Below are 18,483 nucleotides of genomic sequence, written 5' to 3'. Positions count from 1 at the left end.
AGATAATAGATATTAGAAATTTACTTCCTCCATCATAGTTTAGACAAAAAAGCCATTTAAAAAAAGAAAGCATCGCTATAGAGAATAACAAAGTTTTTAGACAAGAATACAGTTTTTTTTCATAATATAACTTTTAGATTTCATATAGAAATCTGTGGACTAATGAAGTTTCCTGCACTTCGTCTGGGGCAATAATGTTCTGAAGCACACTCCAATAAACTTATATTACAGTGGTACCAATTAGACAGCATTATAATTTGAAGTTTATAACCAATATAGCCAAACAACCAATCCAAAACCTTGAATACAAAAGATCTGTGAACCTAAGTTCTGCATTCTCCTCTTTCTTTGGAAAAGAAAACATTCATTCATTCAACAAATATTTATTTAGCTTCTGATAAGTGGTAGGCAATTTTCTAAAAACTGGGTTTAAAAATAGCAGTGAATAAGGCAAGGTACTTATCTTACAGAAACTAGATTTGGTTGGGGAGCTAGTTACCAGCAAATCACCCAAATGGAGATAACATTGTAGATGGTGAGACAGTCTATAAGCAATAGTCACTACCTATAATATCAGGTAATAAGAGTTTTAAGGATTGAAGCAGGTTAAGAGAGCTGGCAGCAAGGAAAGAAGAGCACCGTTCTATACAGGGTGGTCAAGATGAGCCTCACTGCAGAGATGGTATCCGATCTGAAAACTGGCAGAAGTGAGGCGGGGGTGGATGTGGAGCAAGAGTATTCTGTAGTAACATCAGTAAATGCTACAGTCCTCTACCAGGAGCCAGCTAAGAATGTCCAAGATGCAGCTGTAGAACTCTAATCTCAAAGACACCAATCACTCCCAGTGATTATTTTCATAAAATGTCAGCATATATAATTGACTACTCAATTACCTGAATGTCTTGGGTACTATGCTAACTACAAAATAAAAGTCTTTTACTCAATAAGTATTGCATAAGCTATTCAGGCTTACCAATGCCTCCTTAAACAAAGCACATATACAACACTAATTTAAAAAAACAAAAAAAATACCTGAGATGAAATTAAAACTAACTTATTTGGTATATACAAATTGAGATCAACAACTTATTGAAAAGAGAACAAATTTTAATACCACAAAGAGAAAGATCTGATAGACTGTTTAGACCTATGTCGGTCAAGTAATACTTTGTCTAATGATTTAAGGAAATTAAAGCTAGCAATTGCACTAAACCTACAAAAGGCACCACACTAGTTATTTAAAATAATACACTTTGAGAGCACATGCCATTTTTCAAAGAAGTTAGACTGCACTGGACTAAAATAAAGAGAGAAATTCTATCAGATTCTTCTCACTTGCTATGAAACGATCTCCAGGTGTTCTTTCTTAGAACTGGAGCTTATTTCTTAGATAAATCATTCAAGTCAGTTGCTCAGACACAGTTGAAAGCTCTTAGGCAATACAGTTGACCTCTGAACGACGTGGAGACTGGGGTGCTGAACCTCCACTCAGTCAAAAATCCTCCTATAACTCTGGCTCTCCGTATACACGGCTCCTCCGCATCCTTGGATTCAACCAACCGCTGATGGTGTGGTACTGCAGTATTTACTACTGAAAAACATCCCAGTATAAGTGGCCATGTACAGTTCAGATCCATGTTGTTCAAGAATCAACTGTATTTTCCTTTTCCTTCCTTTGGACATACAGTAGACAAAATAAAGTGAGCACCCAAACGTACACACTAAGAGAAACAAACCACCGCCACCACCTACAGCCATAACAGCTGTCAAATAAAAATGTAAATTAAAGCCTAACAATTAAGCAGAAGGCCCTAATGGGGGATTAATGGGGATATAACTTTTATACTCTCAAGGAATCAGTGAGGATTTGTGCACTATTTTCCCATCTGTCTTTGAGCATTTTCTTCCAAATAAAGTCAAATGATGTGATTAAAACTAGAAGAAGGTTTTATTATAGTTTAAGGAATTATACATTTTTTAATGTTTATTTTAATGATTGTTACTAGTTAACTGAGAATTTACTATGGAACAGGCACTGTGCTACATGCTTTATCAGTATATCTCATTTCATGCTCAGGACAATCCAACTTCATGGTGGAGAAAAGTGAGGCTATGAGAAGTTAAGACCTGACCAAGTTTGCATAAAAAGTGACAGGACTAGAATTTGAACCCAGGTCTAACTTCAAAGTCTGTGTTCTGTGTCACTCTGCACGTTGCTTCATGTCTATGGAAATGTCCTCAAAGAGAATAATGTGGGGGCTTCCCTGGTGGCGCAGTGGTTGAGCGTCCGCCTGCAGATGCTAGGGACACGGGTTCGTGCCCCGGTCTGGGAAGATCCCACATGCCGCGGAGCAGCTGGGCCCGTGAGCCATGGCCGCTGAGCCTGCGCGTCCGAAGCCTGTGCTCCGCAACGGGAGAGGCCGCAACAGTGAGAGGCCCACGTACCGCAAAAAAAAAAAAAAAAAAAAAAAAAAAAAGAGAGAGAGAATAATGCGGATTGAAAATCACTTAACTGTTTCCACCCTGCCCAGGAATATAAACACTTCCATCTTTCTTTCCTTAAGGGAACCCTAATTTTCGACGTAAAGAATTAAAAGATTTCAGAGCGGGAAGAAACTTAAAGATCATTTAATGAGTTCAATATGTTGTATAAAGATGAAGAAACCAAGGAGGCACATGACTGTGGACTCAGTGCTACCTGAAAGCAGAGCTGGCTGGAGCCCAGGTCTCCCAGTCCTGGCCCCCTACTGCCCAGCGGCAGCCCTCCTGAGTGCTGGAGAGGAGTAGAGCAGGGGGTCAGAAGTTGGGGGTGAAATGGAAATGTCTTATTTCTTGAAGTGTTTTTGTCTGTTTCATATTTTAAATATTTAATATTTTTCCTTCTTTTACTAGTATCTCAACTCAAAGATGTACCTGCCTTAGGGTTTTATTAATAGCTAAATATATTATTACTGTGAGCTAGCCAGCCACCCCTGTAAGCACATTATACGCATTAAATATTTCTCCTCCAGACAATTCTATGAGGTAGGTTCTACCAACATTTTAATTTTGCAGATGAGAAAACTGAGGCAAAGTTATGAAAGTTTTATAACTTGCCCAAGATCTCCTAGCTACTAAGTGATGGAGCCAGAATTTGAAGGCAGGCAGTCTGGCTCCAGAATTTACACTCCTAAATGACACTGTCCCTTTAAGTACTGGAAGGGCAGGACTCCTCCCAGGCTCTCCTGAAGGCATCCTCTCAAAGGTCTCCCTAACAATCAGATTTCTGGTAAAACAAATTTAACTGTTTTTAGTGAAAAGAAAACCTATTTCCTTTTTTTTTTCAGTTCAATAAACTTCATTCTTTCATCATAAAAGAAGTATGATGACATCACAGAAAATTTGGAAAACAAAAACAATGTCACCCATAGTTGTATTCTATTTAGTATGTCTAGTATATATCCTTTCTGAATTTTCATATGCATTTGTTTAACACCATCAGAGTACAAATAATTCTATATTGTGCATTTTTCAAATTAATCTTATACAACAGAAGCCTGATGTTTCTAAGTCAGTCATGATACTTCCTTTCCTTGCCTTGAGAGGATTCAAATAAACCCCCAAATCTGCCACATCCCTCCATGTTGCCCTCGCTTTTACCACTTCTATTCCCCCTGAACCCTTACACCCTCTCTCTGATGACATACTATGGAATGAGTAAAATATGCACCTGGCGAGGTCAGGGAGGAAATGATTCACTGAGTTATAATTTTCCAGGGGTCTAAGGAGCCATTCAAATTTTGTAGCCCACTGTCTCCTTCAGTAATTGATGAAACTGAGGCCAAAAAAGATGCAGTGACTTACCCAAAGTTAGTGACAGAACTGGGGCCAAAATACAAGCATCTTGGCTCTTAAACTAGTGCTTACTCTTCAAACTCTTATAGTACTGTCCTCCATCTATGCCACTATTCAGCTACAAGTACCAGAGAAATGAACTAAAAATAAATATCTTCAAATAACGTACACATTTTTCTTGACCTTCCACAATGCCCAGGCCTTTAACCAGCCCAAGATCTTTGCTTTATTAACACAGTGTTACTATTTCCAAACTTCTGGATATGCACAAATGCACAAATAAAAAGTACCACTGTGTCAAGTGTATAGTACAAAAATTTTACAGCAAGGCATCAATTAAGAAGAGGAAACCATTCCATTACAATTATGTGCATTAACTGTTTATAAAATTTTATAGTATTCCTAAATAGTTTTCACGATACCTTCTTGAAAAGTGCTCCAAATTAATTAAGATAACCAATGAATATGGTCTGTGGTTTCTGAAAGATAATAAAAAAAAAAGGAACTCATCTGCTACCCTTAATTATTTGACCTAAAGTACCTTTGTTTAAGATGCCCAAATGTGATACTGAAGGGTGTCTAAAAGCAAGAGAATAGTTATTTGATGCATAAAAAGTAGAAGAAAATAACACAGGTTAAGATGTTAGCCTCCTAGAGAAAAATCCTGTGTTGAACAGAAAGCCACAGTTTGAGCTTAAAGTTGCAGACAAACTAATCCGTCACAGGAGAAATCAGAGAAGTTTTGCAAAGGAGTATAACAAGTTAAGACATTTAGCTTAATAATTATTAAAGCTATGTTTGAAAATGTTTCTAACATTATAATAATTTATTAATCACTAGTTAATTAAAATGAAAACCATAATTCAATGATTTATATTAGTATATATAAAATGACATGAGTAATTAAGGTATTTGGAATATTTTTATCATTCTACAATGACTAAATCAACATTTATAAAGGACCACAGACAGGCTTCTCTCCTGAAAACTGTATCCAGAAAAAGAATCAATCATTTATTAAGAAACTAGCAAACACTTTGTCAGAAGTTTTGGCACGGCTACAAGGAGTGGGATTTCTATGAAACTGGGGTAAGCCAGATTGAGGTAATAAATTGGGAATGCAGAGATGTCAAAACATGGTTATTTTAGACAAGGACATGTAGAAAAGTCATGCTAAAAGGTCGATTTAAAATGAGGAATCAATTTTCCTTGGAAAAAAAACCCCCGACTTGTTTTTTTTTTGGAAGGTCCAGACCCTCTAAGTAAGCACCACTTTGCCAAAAATAAGATTTTCCTCCTTTTGGTCTTCAGACTGTCCCCTAAACTACTTGAAGATAATAAACCCTAAGTCATAAACCAAATAATTCAACTTTATTAGAGTGCAGTCATTTCACTTTAGAGCAAATGCCACACTTGAACATTAAGAGTATGACTGAAAGGTTCCGTAGGCATCACACAGCAGACCCTGAATGCGTGGCCGGTCCTCTCTACAGGGAAGCACACGAAACCAATCAAGCAGCCAGCTTGGGGCTTATGCTGTTCTTCCTGCTGGAAGCTCACATGCTGTCTTGCCCCTGCAGCAAGCAATGGGCCCAGGGCCTTTTCTACCTTTATGATGTAAGTTAGGGAGTTTTATATACGATACTCTCAAAGTATTTCAAAACATCTATTCATTCAATAAATGTTCAAACTGCCAAGCATGACTTTACACACAGAGAATTATGAGATTTATATGGTAGTGATTTGGCTAAAATTTTATCTTACTGATTTTAACTGTGAAATAATCCTTCTATAGTTATATACTCATGAAGTTTTCTTTTTCTTTCTTTCTTTTAACTGTAAAAGTAATCAGCTTCATGCAGACTATGTAGATCCCGGTCATAATGCTTCTACATATTTGTGGCAATTGAATTTTCATCTTTCTCCTTTTCAGTTGTAGATTTGTCATAATAGTCATTTGTTTTATTAGCCCCATTTTATTTTGCCTTTCTTTGGGCTGAGAAAATAACATTTGAATTAGGAAAACATGATTTAATAAAAACGACGACGGTAGTTCTGAGATTTAAGTTAATACTGCCTCTCAGCCACTAGGCTATGCTAAAGGACAGTCCATTTGTTCACGAACACTTCTGTCTTCCAGCCACCCAAAAAAGGAAGGAAGATAAATTCTAAAGCTGAATGTGAATTATTTCACCACTTAAAACCTAGCTGGAAATTCATTTAACAGATTTATATAAGAGTTTATGTAATTAGTTTATATGACATACCCCCAAAGAACAAATGAACCCAAATTTTTTATTTTTTTTTTTGCGGTACGCGGGCCTCTCACTGTTGTGGCCTCTCCCGTTGCGGAGCACAGGCTCCGGACGTGCAGGCTCAGCGGCCACGGGTCACGGGCCCAGCCGCTCCGCGGCATGTGGGATCTTCCCGGACCGGGGCACGAACCCGCGTCCCCTACATCGGCAGGCGGACTCTCAACCACTGCGCCACCAGGGAAGCCTATGAACCCAAATTTTTACTAGCTAGATGTCACATAGTAATGTTTAGTTTGGCTTTGAATGAATGAGTCGTCATTATGCTTATGTTATCCAAATTAAATATCTATTTTCATTTGCATGTAGTCAGTCCTATTAAAAATTTATAATGTATAGTCATGGACTGATTAATTACCAGAAGCATGAGCTTTAGATTGGTTATATTTTTCCTTCTGGTTCAAAAAAAGGTCATTTTAAAATGCAACAATTCGGCTTCAGTAAAATCCATCTGTGAAGCACCACAGAAAAAGATGTATAAGGTTAGGATTGTCATGTGTGTGTCAAGTCATGTTTTCCCATATACATCTAAACACAGGGGTGATATTCAAAATATTTAAAACTGTTACCACACAGGCACTGAGAAACCTAGACAGGTGCTTGTGGTCCCTGCCCATAGTGATAAATTGCTATTATAGCAATGTTGAAATTCTGGTTGATCATTATTATTACATTCAATAACGGTCTTACATAGCTTTTTTGAATAACTATTAGGAAATATGATATTCTTAATTATGCTCCATAACACACCAACTAGCAGAACAACGTCACAGATATTTTCAATTCTAGAATTTCTTCCTTTTACATACCACAAACTGCAGTTACCCAAACGTCTGGCAATGCCTGCTAGTATCTTCGTAAAGGCAGGTCACAATAGCTCTCGAGCTTTACAGATTAAATTCAGAGACTATGAGACATTCTCTCTAGTCAGCTCTTTCACCCATAGTCTTGGGCAGAAGTCAACACCAGAACCATTCTGGGGGTCCTAATTTAGTCAAAGGTCTCTGAGATGTGATACAAACCAATTCTCCTTCGTTGCAAAGGAGTGATTAAAAAAAGCAAAAAAAAAAAAAAAAAAAAAAATCAAGTCTTAGAAAGCAGCTAGATTGTACCACTTGCCCTGAAGCATTTTAGAGCAAGAAAATGCCAAGGATTAGAGCAGAGCTTTCTTTCCACGGGAGCTGAAGGCTTCAGAACTTGCTATGTGCCCAACTTCATATTCAATCCTGGTTCTTGGGTCAATCTGAAGGCTCAAAGGTATTCATCACAGTGCTGCCCATGTGTAAATCAGGGGCCATCTTGGCGTTACAGTGCATAGGTTCCCATTTCTTGCTGTACTATTCATCAAGAGACTGAGTTCAAAAGAGTAGGGAAATAACTACAATGTTTGGAACATAATGTGTTCTTTTTTTATCTCCCTCTAGTTTCTACTAGTCTCTAAGCACTTTAGAGCAGTAGTACTCTCTCTAGTCTTAAAGCACTCTCCAGCCATACCAAAATTGTCATGGCTGGCTAACAGCCCTTCCAGATCTCCTGCCTATGTATAGGCTATGCCATGTGGCTAACAGCCCTTCCAGATCTCCTGCCTATGTATAGGCTATGCCATGTATAGGCTATGCCATGTGGCTGGACTGCCCTTCCTCCCCACTGCCCACCTGCTGAATTCATCCCTCAAGCTTCATCTCAAAAGTCAGTTGCCTTGTGAGACTTTCTTTGACTCCAGCTAGAATCAGGTGTTATTTCCACCCGTTCCCATTCCTCTCTTGTAGCGCTTATCACTATTATCATTATTCGTACACAAGCCTGAATCCCTGGCTAGCCAGTTCCTTCAGGCCTGGGATGGTATCTCATTGAGGCTTGCTCTGGTTGGCACAGAGGAAGTGCTCAATCCATGTCTGCTGCATAAATCAACAGTGAGCAGGTAGATGGAAGTGGGAAGAAAGAACTCTCAGTATTAAATCCCAGGAACTCCATCTGCATCATGAGTCATAGTTAGACTCTGCATTACTACATTAAAGACGCCATACTGTGGGATACCTAAATTATTGTTCCCTTTCTAAGAGCCCACCCGCTGAGGTCTTCTTCCCCCAAGTGAGACTAGTTCTGACACTGCATACACTACTGCCCACCCAAACCAAGGAAGCAATATGGTCCTTAGAGTCTCATCCCAGCTCTAGCAGATACATCTGGGCTGCCTCCTGCTCAGAGCCTAACTTGGTTTTCCCTAACAGTCATCTAAAGAATCCTTACCTTGTGGACTTACCAGTTAACTCTGCACAGTGCTAGTGACTTGGCTCCAAAGCCAGCAGAGATGCCCCTCTGTACAGGCATGCGCACAGACTGTTAGATTTGCTGCTAAACTTGGGAGGAGACACTTTAGCAACTGCTTCTCTCCTTAGTAAGAAAAGTCTTCACATTCTTTCCTAGCGGCTAACACCCCTACGCTAGAATTTGGCTGTAGCAAGTCCTAAAGTATTAATCTGAGAAAGACCTGGGTTTTTAAAAACTCATTGAATTGTATTGAGGAGTTCAGACCTGTTTCCTCATCAGCTACAAGGGAAAAAGAATCTCAGAAATGGAAGTTGACTCTGACCCACAGCAATCCCCAGGGGCCAGCCCCTGCACTTCTGGTTATCCACCAACATCAGTTTCCTCTGGTATTGATCTAGTTTCTCACTCACATATTGCAATGAACACTCACGCCCCTCCCGTCAAAACTTGTACAGCCTCCTGGGTTATATCTGAACCACCGTTAAACTCTAATGTAGTCTATGTAGGTTTAACTATTTCTGGGGATCTGAATTCTAGGCTTGTTTCAACTACTACTGTATTTTGAAATATATCTTACACGTTATCTCCATACATCACTGTTCTTTACCAATATAAGTGATGTGCAATACCAACACAATCAAGTACCAATAGTGTGTTAGCATGCAATCAGTTATATTAACTAAGTACCCATGTATTCAGCTATAAAGATGTCTACAGATTTAAAAAATTAAGTTAACCTATTAACGTAACTTGGGGGGAAAAACTCCATGGGAATGTCTGATATACTGGCTCTCAGTAAAATGACAGAAGTGATACAATGAAATCCAATAATTCAGGAGAAAAACATCTCCAAGTACACTCACCCACTATGTTTCATGTGTGGTGGTTTATCCATTCGCACTGCCAGTTTGATCTTTAAGTCAGAGTCCTGGCTATTTTTTGGAACGATCATTCGGTGCAACTCAGCTGACTTGGAGCTATTAGAAGTTGGGTATAATATCACCTGTAAGGGACAAAAATAACACATTTAGGTGAATACAGAACGTCTAAGGAGTAGAACTGAAATCTTTTCTATACATTTTCCTGTTTGAAAAGGTGGTGTCATGCCCAAATGTGTCTAATAAACCATTTCACTCCCACCACAGCAGATGGGTTTTCAATACAGACTGGTTTATTTATTTATTTTTTTGACAAATAATGTGTTTTCACATTATCACATAACGAGTTTTCTTCCTGTGTCACTTCATAATGAATTAATAGCACGGCGGCTACGGTTGAATTGACAGTTGAAAAATACTTAATAGACACCTATAATTTCAAGACCACTCTAAACTCCTCAGAGCAAAGAAGTTCAGAAAGAAATATTCTTTGAAATTACAAATAGCATGCTCAAAAAGCAAAACCAATTATTTGAAGCAGCAAAAATATACCTCATGTTTTAATATTTTCATTGCAAAGTAGTGTTAAAGGAAATCAACCCAATAAGAGATGGAAAAGACGGATCGTCGCATTTTCTGCTCTAGATCAATATCAGAGAAGGATTTTTTTCCTGACTACATGTTCTCAAAACTATAAAGATGATATTATGATGACTGAAACAAAGTAATTATTTTTAATAAAACTGCCAAATTATCAAGTCGTTATTTCACAATCCCACATTCCACAGAGCCAACACAGGAAAGAAAAGCTTACTCTTCAGATGTTACGTACCACGTAGATAAAAGAAAAAAAAAAATATTTTCCCCTTTTAGTCAGTCATGACACTACTTAGACACAGCCTATATTCAAGCCTTAATGAATATTTTTAAATGGGAGCACTATATTCTGAAGGATAAAATGAAGATATGAAATGCAGCACATCATATTTTAAGCCATTTCTTATTTTAAAGCAACGTGAAAAGTAAAAAACTTTGAAGTTTCTAAGAAAATGAAAGAACTATAAACATGTTCAGGTATGATAAAATGTTTTCAGAGCACATCATGGCAACTGAATTTGACATGCTCTGTCAAAAAAAAAAACCTTCATTTCCATGTATGAGTGAAAATATGCATGGAGAAATCTTCAGGCAAGGCTCTTTCTCTCTCTAGGAAAAACAACATAGTCACAGTCTCCAACTTCCAAGTTGTTAAATATATCTACTATTTTGAGACTTTTCTCAAACCCATCCATAGCCAGGTTCAGTCCAGCGTATCTACACACGTCAGCATATAAAGGCTCAGCCCAAAGCAGATTAAACGGCATTTGTGACGTTTTCAAAAATTATGATCAGATTCTAGAAAGAGTTCTTTGTGATTGCTGAAATAGCCAATGGAATATTTTACAGATTCTTTCTTAAACAACAGTAAAGGAAAATAGATTAGTAATTTCTGGCTCAAACCAGCAGACAAAGGTATATCATTTTCAACTCAGAAGGTGATTCCACAAGAAGAGTCAAAGACTAAAGAGCTATACATCCTCTGTAGCTTTTACTGCTATTTCCCAGCACGTCTGAAAAGCTTTTTCTATTTCTCCGCACCCCATCCTTTTAAAAAGAATTTGGCACGAACCACCTACAGACTTTATTCCTTTTTAATTCTTCTTTCTATGTTTATATGAACACTGGTATTGTTCCAAACTCTAAATGTCGTATACAGGAAGAGAATATTTAAATTAAAACTTTCGACAATTTCTCATTCTCTAAATGCCAATAATGGGTTACTAAAAAAGGTCCCCAAATAACTGCAGTTTATCCCCAATTAAGGATCATCTCAGTACTGAACACCATCATTTCTGCCACATTTTCATTTTCTGATGGGTACCTCTAACTGAAGTCGGTGGAAGGATTTCCTGCGTATCTCTGTTCAATTAAACATTTGAGTGCTTACTCTGTGGGCACACAGAAAGGTGAAAGAATATGGATGACTCCATAAGGAGTTGATGGTTTCTTCTTATCAAAGCTAAAAACGCAGATGATATCTGGTAGTATCACTTCTTTCTCTTGCCCTTCTATCCCTAGGGTGTGCAGCAGTTTTCCGATATTGTTAGTCTCTGGGTTCATTCACCATCGTTTGTTTGGCTTCTCTGTTCTATCACACATGTAGCTAACTCCCTGTGTTAAATTTCCACCATTTGAATGACCTGGAATTTTCTGTCTTTCTGGACAGACTCTAATAAAGGTGTAAACACTGCCATATGTAACAAATGAAGGCCCAGAGATATGAAATCTATTACTTCTAAAAACGGTACTGGTGAACAAACTCTGTTAAATTGTTACCAGGTTCCCAAATTGTACAAGCAGAAAGCGATCATACTCCTTTCCATGATTCAGCCGTGGATGATAACAGACAAGGAAGAAGCACCCAAATGTGTAGAGCCCAAAGGGCCAGGGAGAATAAAGGACAAAACAATTCTTTTCAGATGCATAATAAGGGTCTAATCAAGAGATCCTGAACACTGTCAGGCAGGGTGTCTTCACAGTGCCTGCCATGACAGCATCTCACTGCTCTCCCTGGACACGTATTGCTCTGTATTTCCCACTTCACCTTTTTTTAGAATGGGAAGCTTAATTGTAGCTTTCCTGCTCCCTGCTCCACTGCTATATATTGGATTTGTGCTTGAGCAGGGTGGGGAGGGGAGATGGAACAGCAGGCAGTGAACACGAACCCTAGCTCATTGGGCACCAGGCTGCAAAGAGCCACAGCTGGACCTGATTGAGATGCTGGACCTTGAACTGGAAGTAAGGACAGGATGAAGCTTTGGGTTGTCTCCCTTGAAGTAAATGCATTCTGTGGGTAGTTGGAAGGGTAACAGAATTGTTGTTACCTTGGCTATAGGGGTGAGCTATGGCAGATGATCTAACGTGTTCACCAGGATTCACGCTTTCCCTAGTATAGAACTGCTGCCAAGAAGCAGCTAGCCAGCCATATTTTCTAGTTCCCCTGGCATCTAAGTAGGGGCACATGAAAATTGTAGCTAATGGAATATGAAGAAAAGTGGTAAATCGTTTCGGGGAATGATGATTAAGATATAGAAGTGAAGAAGGTATGCCGTCTTCACTCATCTGCTAGCCAAATGCAGAGGACTCCAATGCTCTAGCAAATAAGAGAGCCATAAGAGGGAAGAAACTAGAGCCCTGAATCACCACACGGAGGAAATCTACCCATCCATCAGGAACACCCATGATAAACTGTTATACAGGCACTATCGTTTTAAATTACTGAAATGTTGTCATTTGTTACAGCATTTAGTATACCAACTAGTACATTAACACAGAGTTTTGCTGCATAAGACTTGCACAGGTAGTAAGTGCTTGAAGAATTTTCTTTCACGATAAGCAGATAAACAGTTCTACTTCAACACGACTTAGTTCACGTTCAGAGAGGGATGTCTGATGTTGATGGTACAATAATTAGAATACTTAAGAGACATAATTTACTAAGGATTCTTCTTGTATTTTAGGTTCACACATAAGTTAAATCGTAGCTCTGTACAAAATAGGTAGCTTCTTACAGAATTTAGCAAAGTAGCTTATTCTTTGCTATTCATTTCTTAACTTTTCTACACGTATTTCTGCTGCTTCTAGTCTTTTAGTTTATTTTTGTCACCAACACTTTAAATGCCTTGTCATTTAGCATAACACAACACATTTTATGATTTATCTTAAATATAAAGCCAATGTATCTTCTTCATAATAAAACGTCAACATTACTTTCCATCTTTGCTAAAGTGTAATGGAAAACACAAAATGTTTTTTTCAGGCTTTGTTTAAAATTCTGTCAAATTTAATAGAGTCAAAACTTAAAATGAAGTGTAAAAATACATATGTACATAACATCTAGAGTAATATGGGGTACAGAAGGGTCTTTCTCTTAAAATATACTTGTACAAACTGACACCTCTACATTATTTTTCTTCTATTAAAATACATTAATTAAAGCCAAGCCATGTGCATCTGTACATATACATTATTTGAACTTTGTGGCCTATGAATTCACGACTTTCTAAATTTCTAAACTGTTTCAAAACTAAAAACCTAAAAACTGGGAGGAACAATCTAGAAGAACTGAGAGGGAGCTAGATAGGCTCTGGGGTGAGGTAAAGAATTCACTGCCTTGTCCCATAAATCTCTCTTAGTCCAGAGGAAGAAAAAAAAAGACCACATGACTGCAGCAATTGCACTGTGGTCTTTGAGTAAAATAATACAGTTACATTTTTGGTATGAATCTAGCTCAGAGATAGGTGCCATCAACAATTCTTAAAGGAATCAGGACAGACTTCATAGAGGAATCACTGCTTCATTTTGGAGTCTAAAAGAATACATAAGATTTCTAAGATATTGTAAGATACAATATACAAGACACAATAAAAGACACAGGGAAGGGACTGATAAAGACATGAGGCCATTGGAACTGACCCACCCTTAAAAAGTAGGCACACAATCCCGATGCTGACATTCTTACCACTACCTTTGCTTCTCAAGCCCTTCCCCAAGCGTGACTGGTCAGCTCTTTGTTCCCAGGGGCCTATCCTTAGTCACTTTCCATTGCTTGCCACCAAGGGAACTTCAACCAGTACAAACGTTCATGACATTTTCTGCCACGTCAATTCTCTACCTTATCAAAAGGTAAGGGGAGAGCCCCGTGGAACAGTAACTTTTAAGGGTTAAGAAAAGGAAGAGAACTCTATAATCAAGACCAGAGGCCAAGGAGACGGAAGAAAAACCAGAAGGGTGGGATGCACGACATTCAAGGCAGGGAGTGTTTCGGGGAACAGGAAGTGGCCGTCAGTGCCAAATGACACTCAAGAGGTCAAGCGTGGCAAGGAAGGAAAGGCTACTGCTTGGTTTAACAACAGAGAGGTCACTAGAGATCTCAGCAAGAGAAAGTTTAGGTGAGGCCAGACTATAATGGCTTGAGGGATAAAGTCTATGAGAGGAATGGAGGAAGACATCACTTAATTCTTAAATGAACAAGATGGGGTGAGATAAGCAAGATCGTTTTGGCTGGAAGGGGGATTGTGTACAAAGGCGGGGGCGGGGTGGGTGGTGAGGATATGGCCACGTAGACTGAAGAGGGTAAGGAAATGGGAAGGTTGTGCTGATAGGTGAGATCCGAAAGGAAGAATGGGGATAGGCTGTAAAAGCATAGGTTTTGCTAAGGAGTTTGTATGTTATCCCATAACGTGTAATCCAAAGATGCTTCTAAACCAGAGAACGACATGATCAAAACGTCATACTCTTGTGTAAAGGATAATCCCTGTCTATCCAGCTGTATACATTCTAGAGAGGAGTCATGTGTAGTCAAGTGTCTAACATCCAATTAAGAAACGAAATGGCCTTAGAAATACATCTTTAAAACAGAGTAAGAAGGGACTGAAAATGCTTTTAGCTGGAATGTTTCAGTTTGTGATTAAAATTTTTTTTTTTTTTTTTTTTTTTTGCTGACAATCAGATGTCCTTGAGGCATAGGGTATTTTAAGGAAATGTCCAAGGGATCATCACTCCAGATAAGTAGAGCTATCTCTATGAGAAACCTTGACTTTTGGGGTTCAGTTGACATTTTTCTAACTTTCTCTTTCAACTGACAAATTTTTCAGTTTAGCAAAGATTCATGACAACTATGCCTTGTGAACCTTTTAAGTACCTTCTTGAGAGCTTAGAACCTTGAGAAAGTATGTACAGTGAAAAGGACCAACTGAATTTACTTCATTTCAATAAATTTTTATTTAGCACATGTTAATAACTAGCATGTATTTTCTCCAATATCAGAGCCCTGTATTTTCACTGTATGGAGAAGATGAACTGGATGACTTCTGAGAGAAATCTACAATACATCCTTCTTAGTAACATTTTCCAGTGTTTTAATACACCTGAGGTTTTTCAGTCTAAATAATTTCTCCTTTAATGTCATTGCTTCCTGTCCTACTTGGTTGAAACAAAGAACACCTGCTCACTTTCACTAACACAAGGTCCTTCTGTATACTGAAAAATTAGCATTAAGTCTTCTGTGAACCTTATTGTCTGTAGGCTAAATCCAGTTCCCTTTATTTTCAAAGCTGGAAAGAATCCTGGAATTTACAATATAGAACTGATCAAACTCCCAACCCCTTAAAAATGTGCTGATGGCCCGACAGGAAATTACACATTTCCTTCCTTCTATATAGTACTTTTTTTTTTTTTTAATAAGAAAAGCCTTTAAAAAAATGAGTAAAAGAAGAAAAAGGAAAGTATTATCTGAACTATATATTTTTTCTTGGCATTTGCTTGTTAAAAAAATAGGGGTTATAAGCTTTGTTATTTGCATGATGGGGGTTGGAGAGAGCATGAAAAACAAACATCAAGGTGTGTAAATTCTTCCTAAATCTTTTCTGGCATCACTACTTAATAATGAACCACTGTATGAAGGGGCTCATGGACTGCATTTAGCAGAGTATGCTCCTTGAGGGCAAGGGCTCATAGTGATACCTAGAGTAATTCACCTGTGGCTGCTAGTGTAATTTAAGCCAGTATCTTTAATTAAGCCATTCTTTTGTTTTTGAAATTGAAGTACAGTTGATTTACAATATTGTGTTAGGTTCAGATGTACAGCATAGTGATTCACTATTTTTGCAGATTATATTCTATTATAGATTATTATAATATAATGGCTATAACTCCCTGTGCTATACAGTATATCCTTGTTGCTTATCTATTTTATATATAATAGTTGTAGCTTAATCCCATACCCGTAATTTGTCTCTCCCTCCTCCCCTCTGCCCTTTGGCAAACACTGGTTTGTTTTCTACATCTGTAAACCTGTTTCTGTTTTGCATATACATTAATTTGTATTATCCTTTTAGATTCCACATACAAGTGATATCATATAGTATTTGTCTTTTTCTGACTTATTTCACTAAGGGTAATATGGTCTAGGTCCATACATGTTGCTTCACATCCTAAACTAGACACTTACCAAGTGTTTGTTGCATAGATGGGTGGATGCTTAGAGAAATTAGAAATAAAAATGCAAACCAAACATTGATAACTTCACTGAGGTGAAAAGAGAAAAAGGCTTGCCAACTAAAGTACTGCCAAAACTTGATAACAGAAAATGACAGTAGCAAAGGCAGAATTGGTACGCCATTTACTTGCCGGTCTCTAAAAGCTTCTGAAACTCTCATCTTTCCATTTCTGGACTGTAATGGGTAGAATAATTAGTCTCCCCAAAAATGCCTATTCCGAATCCCCAGAACCTGTGACTATGTTACTTACCTGGCAAAGGGGAATTGAGGTAGCTGATGGAATTAAGGTCACTAACTAGTGGGCCTTAAGAAAGGGAGATTATCCAGGTGGGCCCAGTGCAATCACAAGGGTTCTGGGAGGTGGAAGGGGAAGGCAGAGGAGTGACGAAGCAAAGTGATGTGAGAAACACTTGACCAGCCATTGCTGGCTTTGGAAATGGAAGAGGACCATGCATGAGCCAAACACAGGCAGCCTCCAGAGGCTGGAAAAGGTAAAAAAAACCTGCATTCTCCCTTTTAGGTCTTCTGGAAAGGAACACAACCCTGCCAACACCTTAATTTGAGCCCACCAAGATTCGCTGTGGACTTCTGACCAGCACAACTGTAAGATAATAAATTTGTGTTGTCTTGAGCCACTAAGTTTTCAGTAATTTGTTAAAGTTACAATAGGAAACCAATACACAGCCAATAAAAGCTGCGATTTGATTACAAAAACACTAAATTTACCTTTTAAAAAATTTCTTCTGCTAACTGTGTCATTCAAAGATTTTTACAGACAGATTTCTATCATAATCTCTGATTACTTTAAGATGTTTTGGGGTGTGATTATTTCTCTCACTTTCCTGATGCATTCTGCTTGTATTAAATCTTTTGAAAAATACTCAGTGTTACTTAACTTAAAGTTTTCATTTTCCTCACCATAAAACAAAAGAAAAAATTGAAAAGGATTCACAATGAGACAGATTATTTTGGTTACTAGAATGAAGACCATCATGCAAATATTTCTAACAAATTTCAAGTTCCATATACCCAAATGATCAAGGATTACATCTTCTATTTCAGTCTTCAAGAAAGACTTTGAAAGACATAGTCAAATTTGTCAAGATATTTTTCATGGCTCAATTAAAGATACTGGCCTTTACTAATCTTCATGTATCACTTTTATTGCCTGTAAGTTCTCAATTTCATTCTTCTCCTTGAGTGGAGCAATATATTCCATCCCAGCTACATCTGTGTCTTTAAGACTTATCTAGACAGGAAAGCATTATTATTCTTGATCTATTCCCCTCAGCCATAAATTATGAATAGCAGTAACCTTTATATTTCCTTACCAATAAAGTTTCTATTAGAGGACACTGCATGAGTAGCTTTATCATGTTTCTTTTTACTAGTCTGGTTATAATAATGCCTGGCATTTATAAAGAACTTTTCAACTCAGTGCCTCAAAGTGCTTTGTGAAATTTAAACTAATTCTCACATCACCCTTAATAGATAGGCATTGCTCTTGCTGTGTAAATAACTTGACACTGAAGTTAAATGAATACCTAAGGGAAATTACTTCAAGATAACAATAGACACTTCCAATTTTACATACCCTCCCCAACACATTCCCTTCATAATTTCACATACATTATAATAACTAATTTAGCTTTGTTCTCATTCTTTGGTTATTAAGAACCATAAGAACTCTTAGAGCCCAAATCAATTTTATTTCTGTCAATCCATACATAGGATGGTAGGATGGAAAGGAGGAAGTTATGTTAATGCCTAAACTTGGATTACTTCAGTTGCAGTCCTTAAACTGAAGACAATTATAGCAAAGTGTTTGGGAACTGAATAATTTACAGATAAGTGTTGGTATTTTTATTAAAAACCAACTGCCACCCTGAAGAGTGAACGTGAATTATTATTCTTCATTTGAATAAGGAATCAAAGCAAGGTCTAATAATTACAAGCTAACAATTTGCCAAAATGATAAGATTCATGAAAACCTTCCCAATTTGTCATTCTATATGTATACAAACTAGTCAGAAATCCTTTAAAGAATAGAAAAGGAAGGTAGGAGAGTAGGAGGTTAAGAATTCTCGG

At 37.8% G+C, this 18,483-nt stretch overlaps 1 protein-coding gene across 26 annotated transcripts in view; it reads right to left on the bottom strand.

The window, feature by feature from the left end:
- The window catches only part of CADPS2 (calcium dependent secretion activator 2), a 495,227-nt gene that overhangs the window by 223,977 nt on the left and 252,767 nt on the right, over window positions 1-18,483 (bottom strand). For all 26 annotated transcript variants that reach the window (XM_049714516.1, XM_049714526.1, XM_049714529.1 and 23 more), the window contains exon 8: window positions 9,281-9,420. In XM_049714516.1, the coding sequence (XP_049570473.1) occupies window positions 9,281-9,420 (140 nt within the window). The remainder of the gene's footprint in view (window positions 1-9,280; window positions 9,421-18,483) is intronic.

The sequence above is a fragment of the Orcinus orca genome, chromosome 9 (assembly GCF_937001465.1).
Source record: "Orcinus orca chromosome 9, mOrcOrc1.1, whole genome shotgun sequence".
Taxonomy (NCBI): domain Eukaryota; kingdom Metazoa; phylum Chordata; class Mammalia; order Artiodactyla; family Delphinidae; genus Orcinus; species Orcinus orca.
This window is presented reverse-complemented; position numbering and strand designations above follow the sequence as displayed.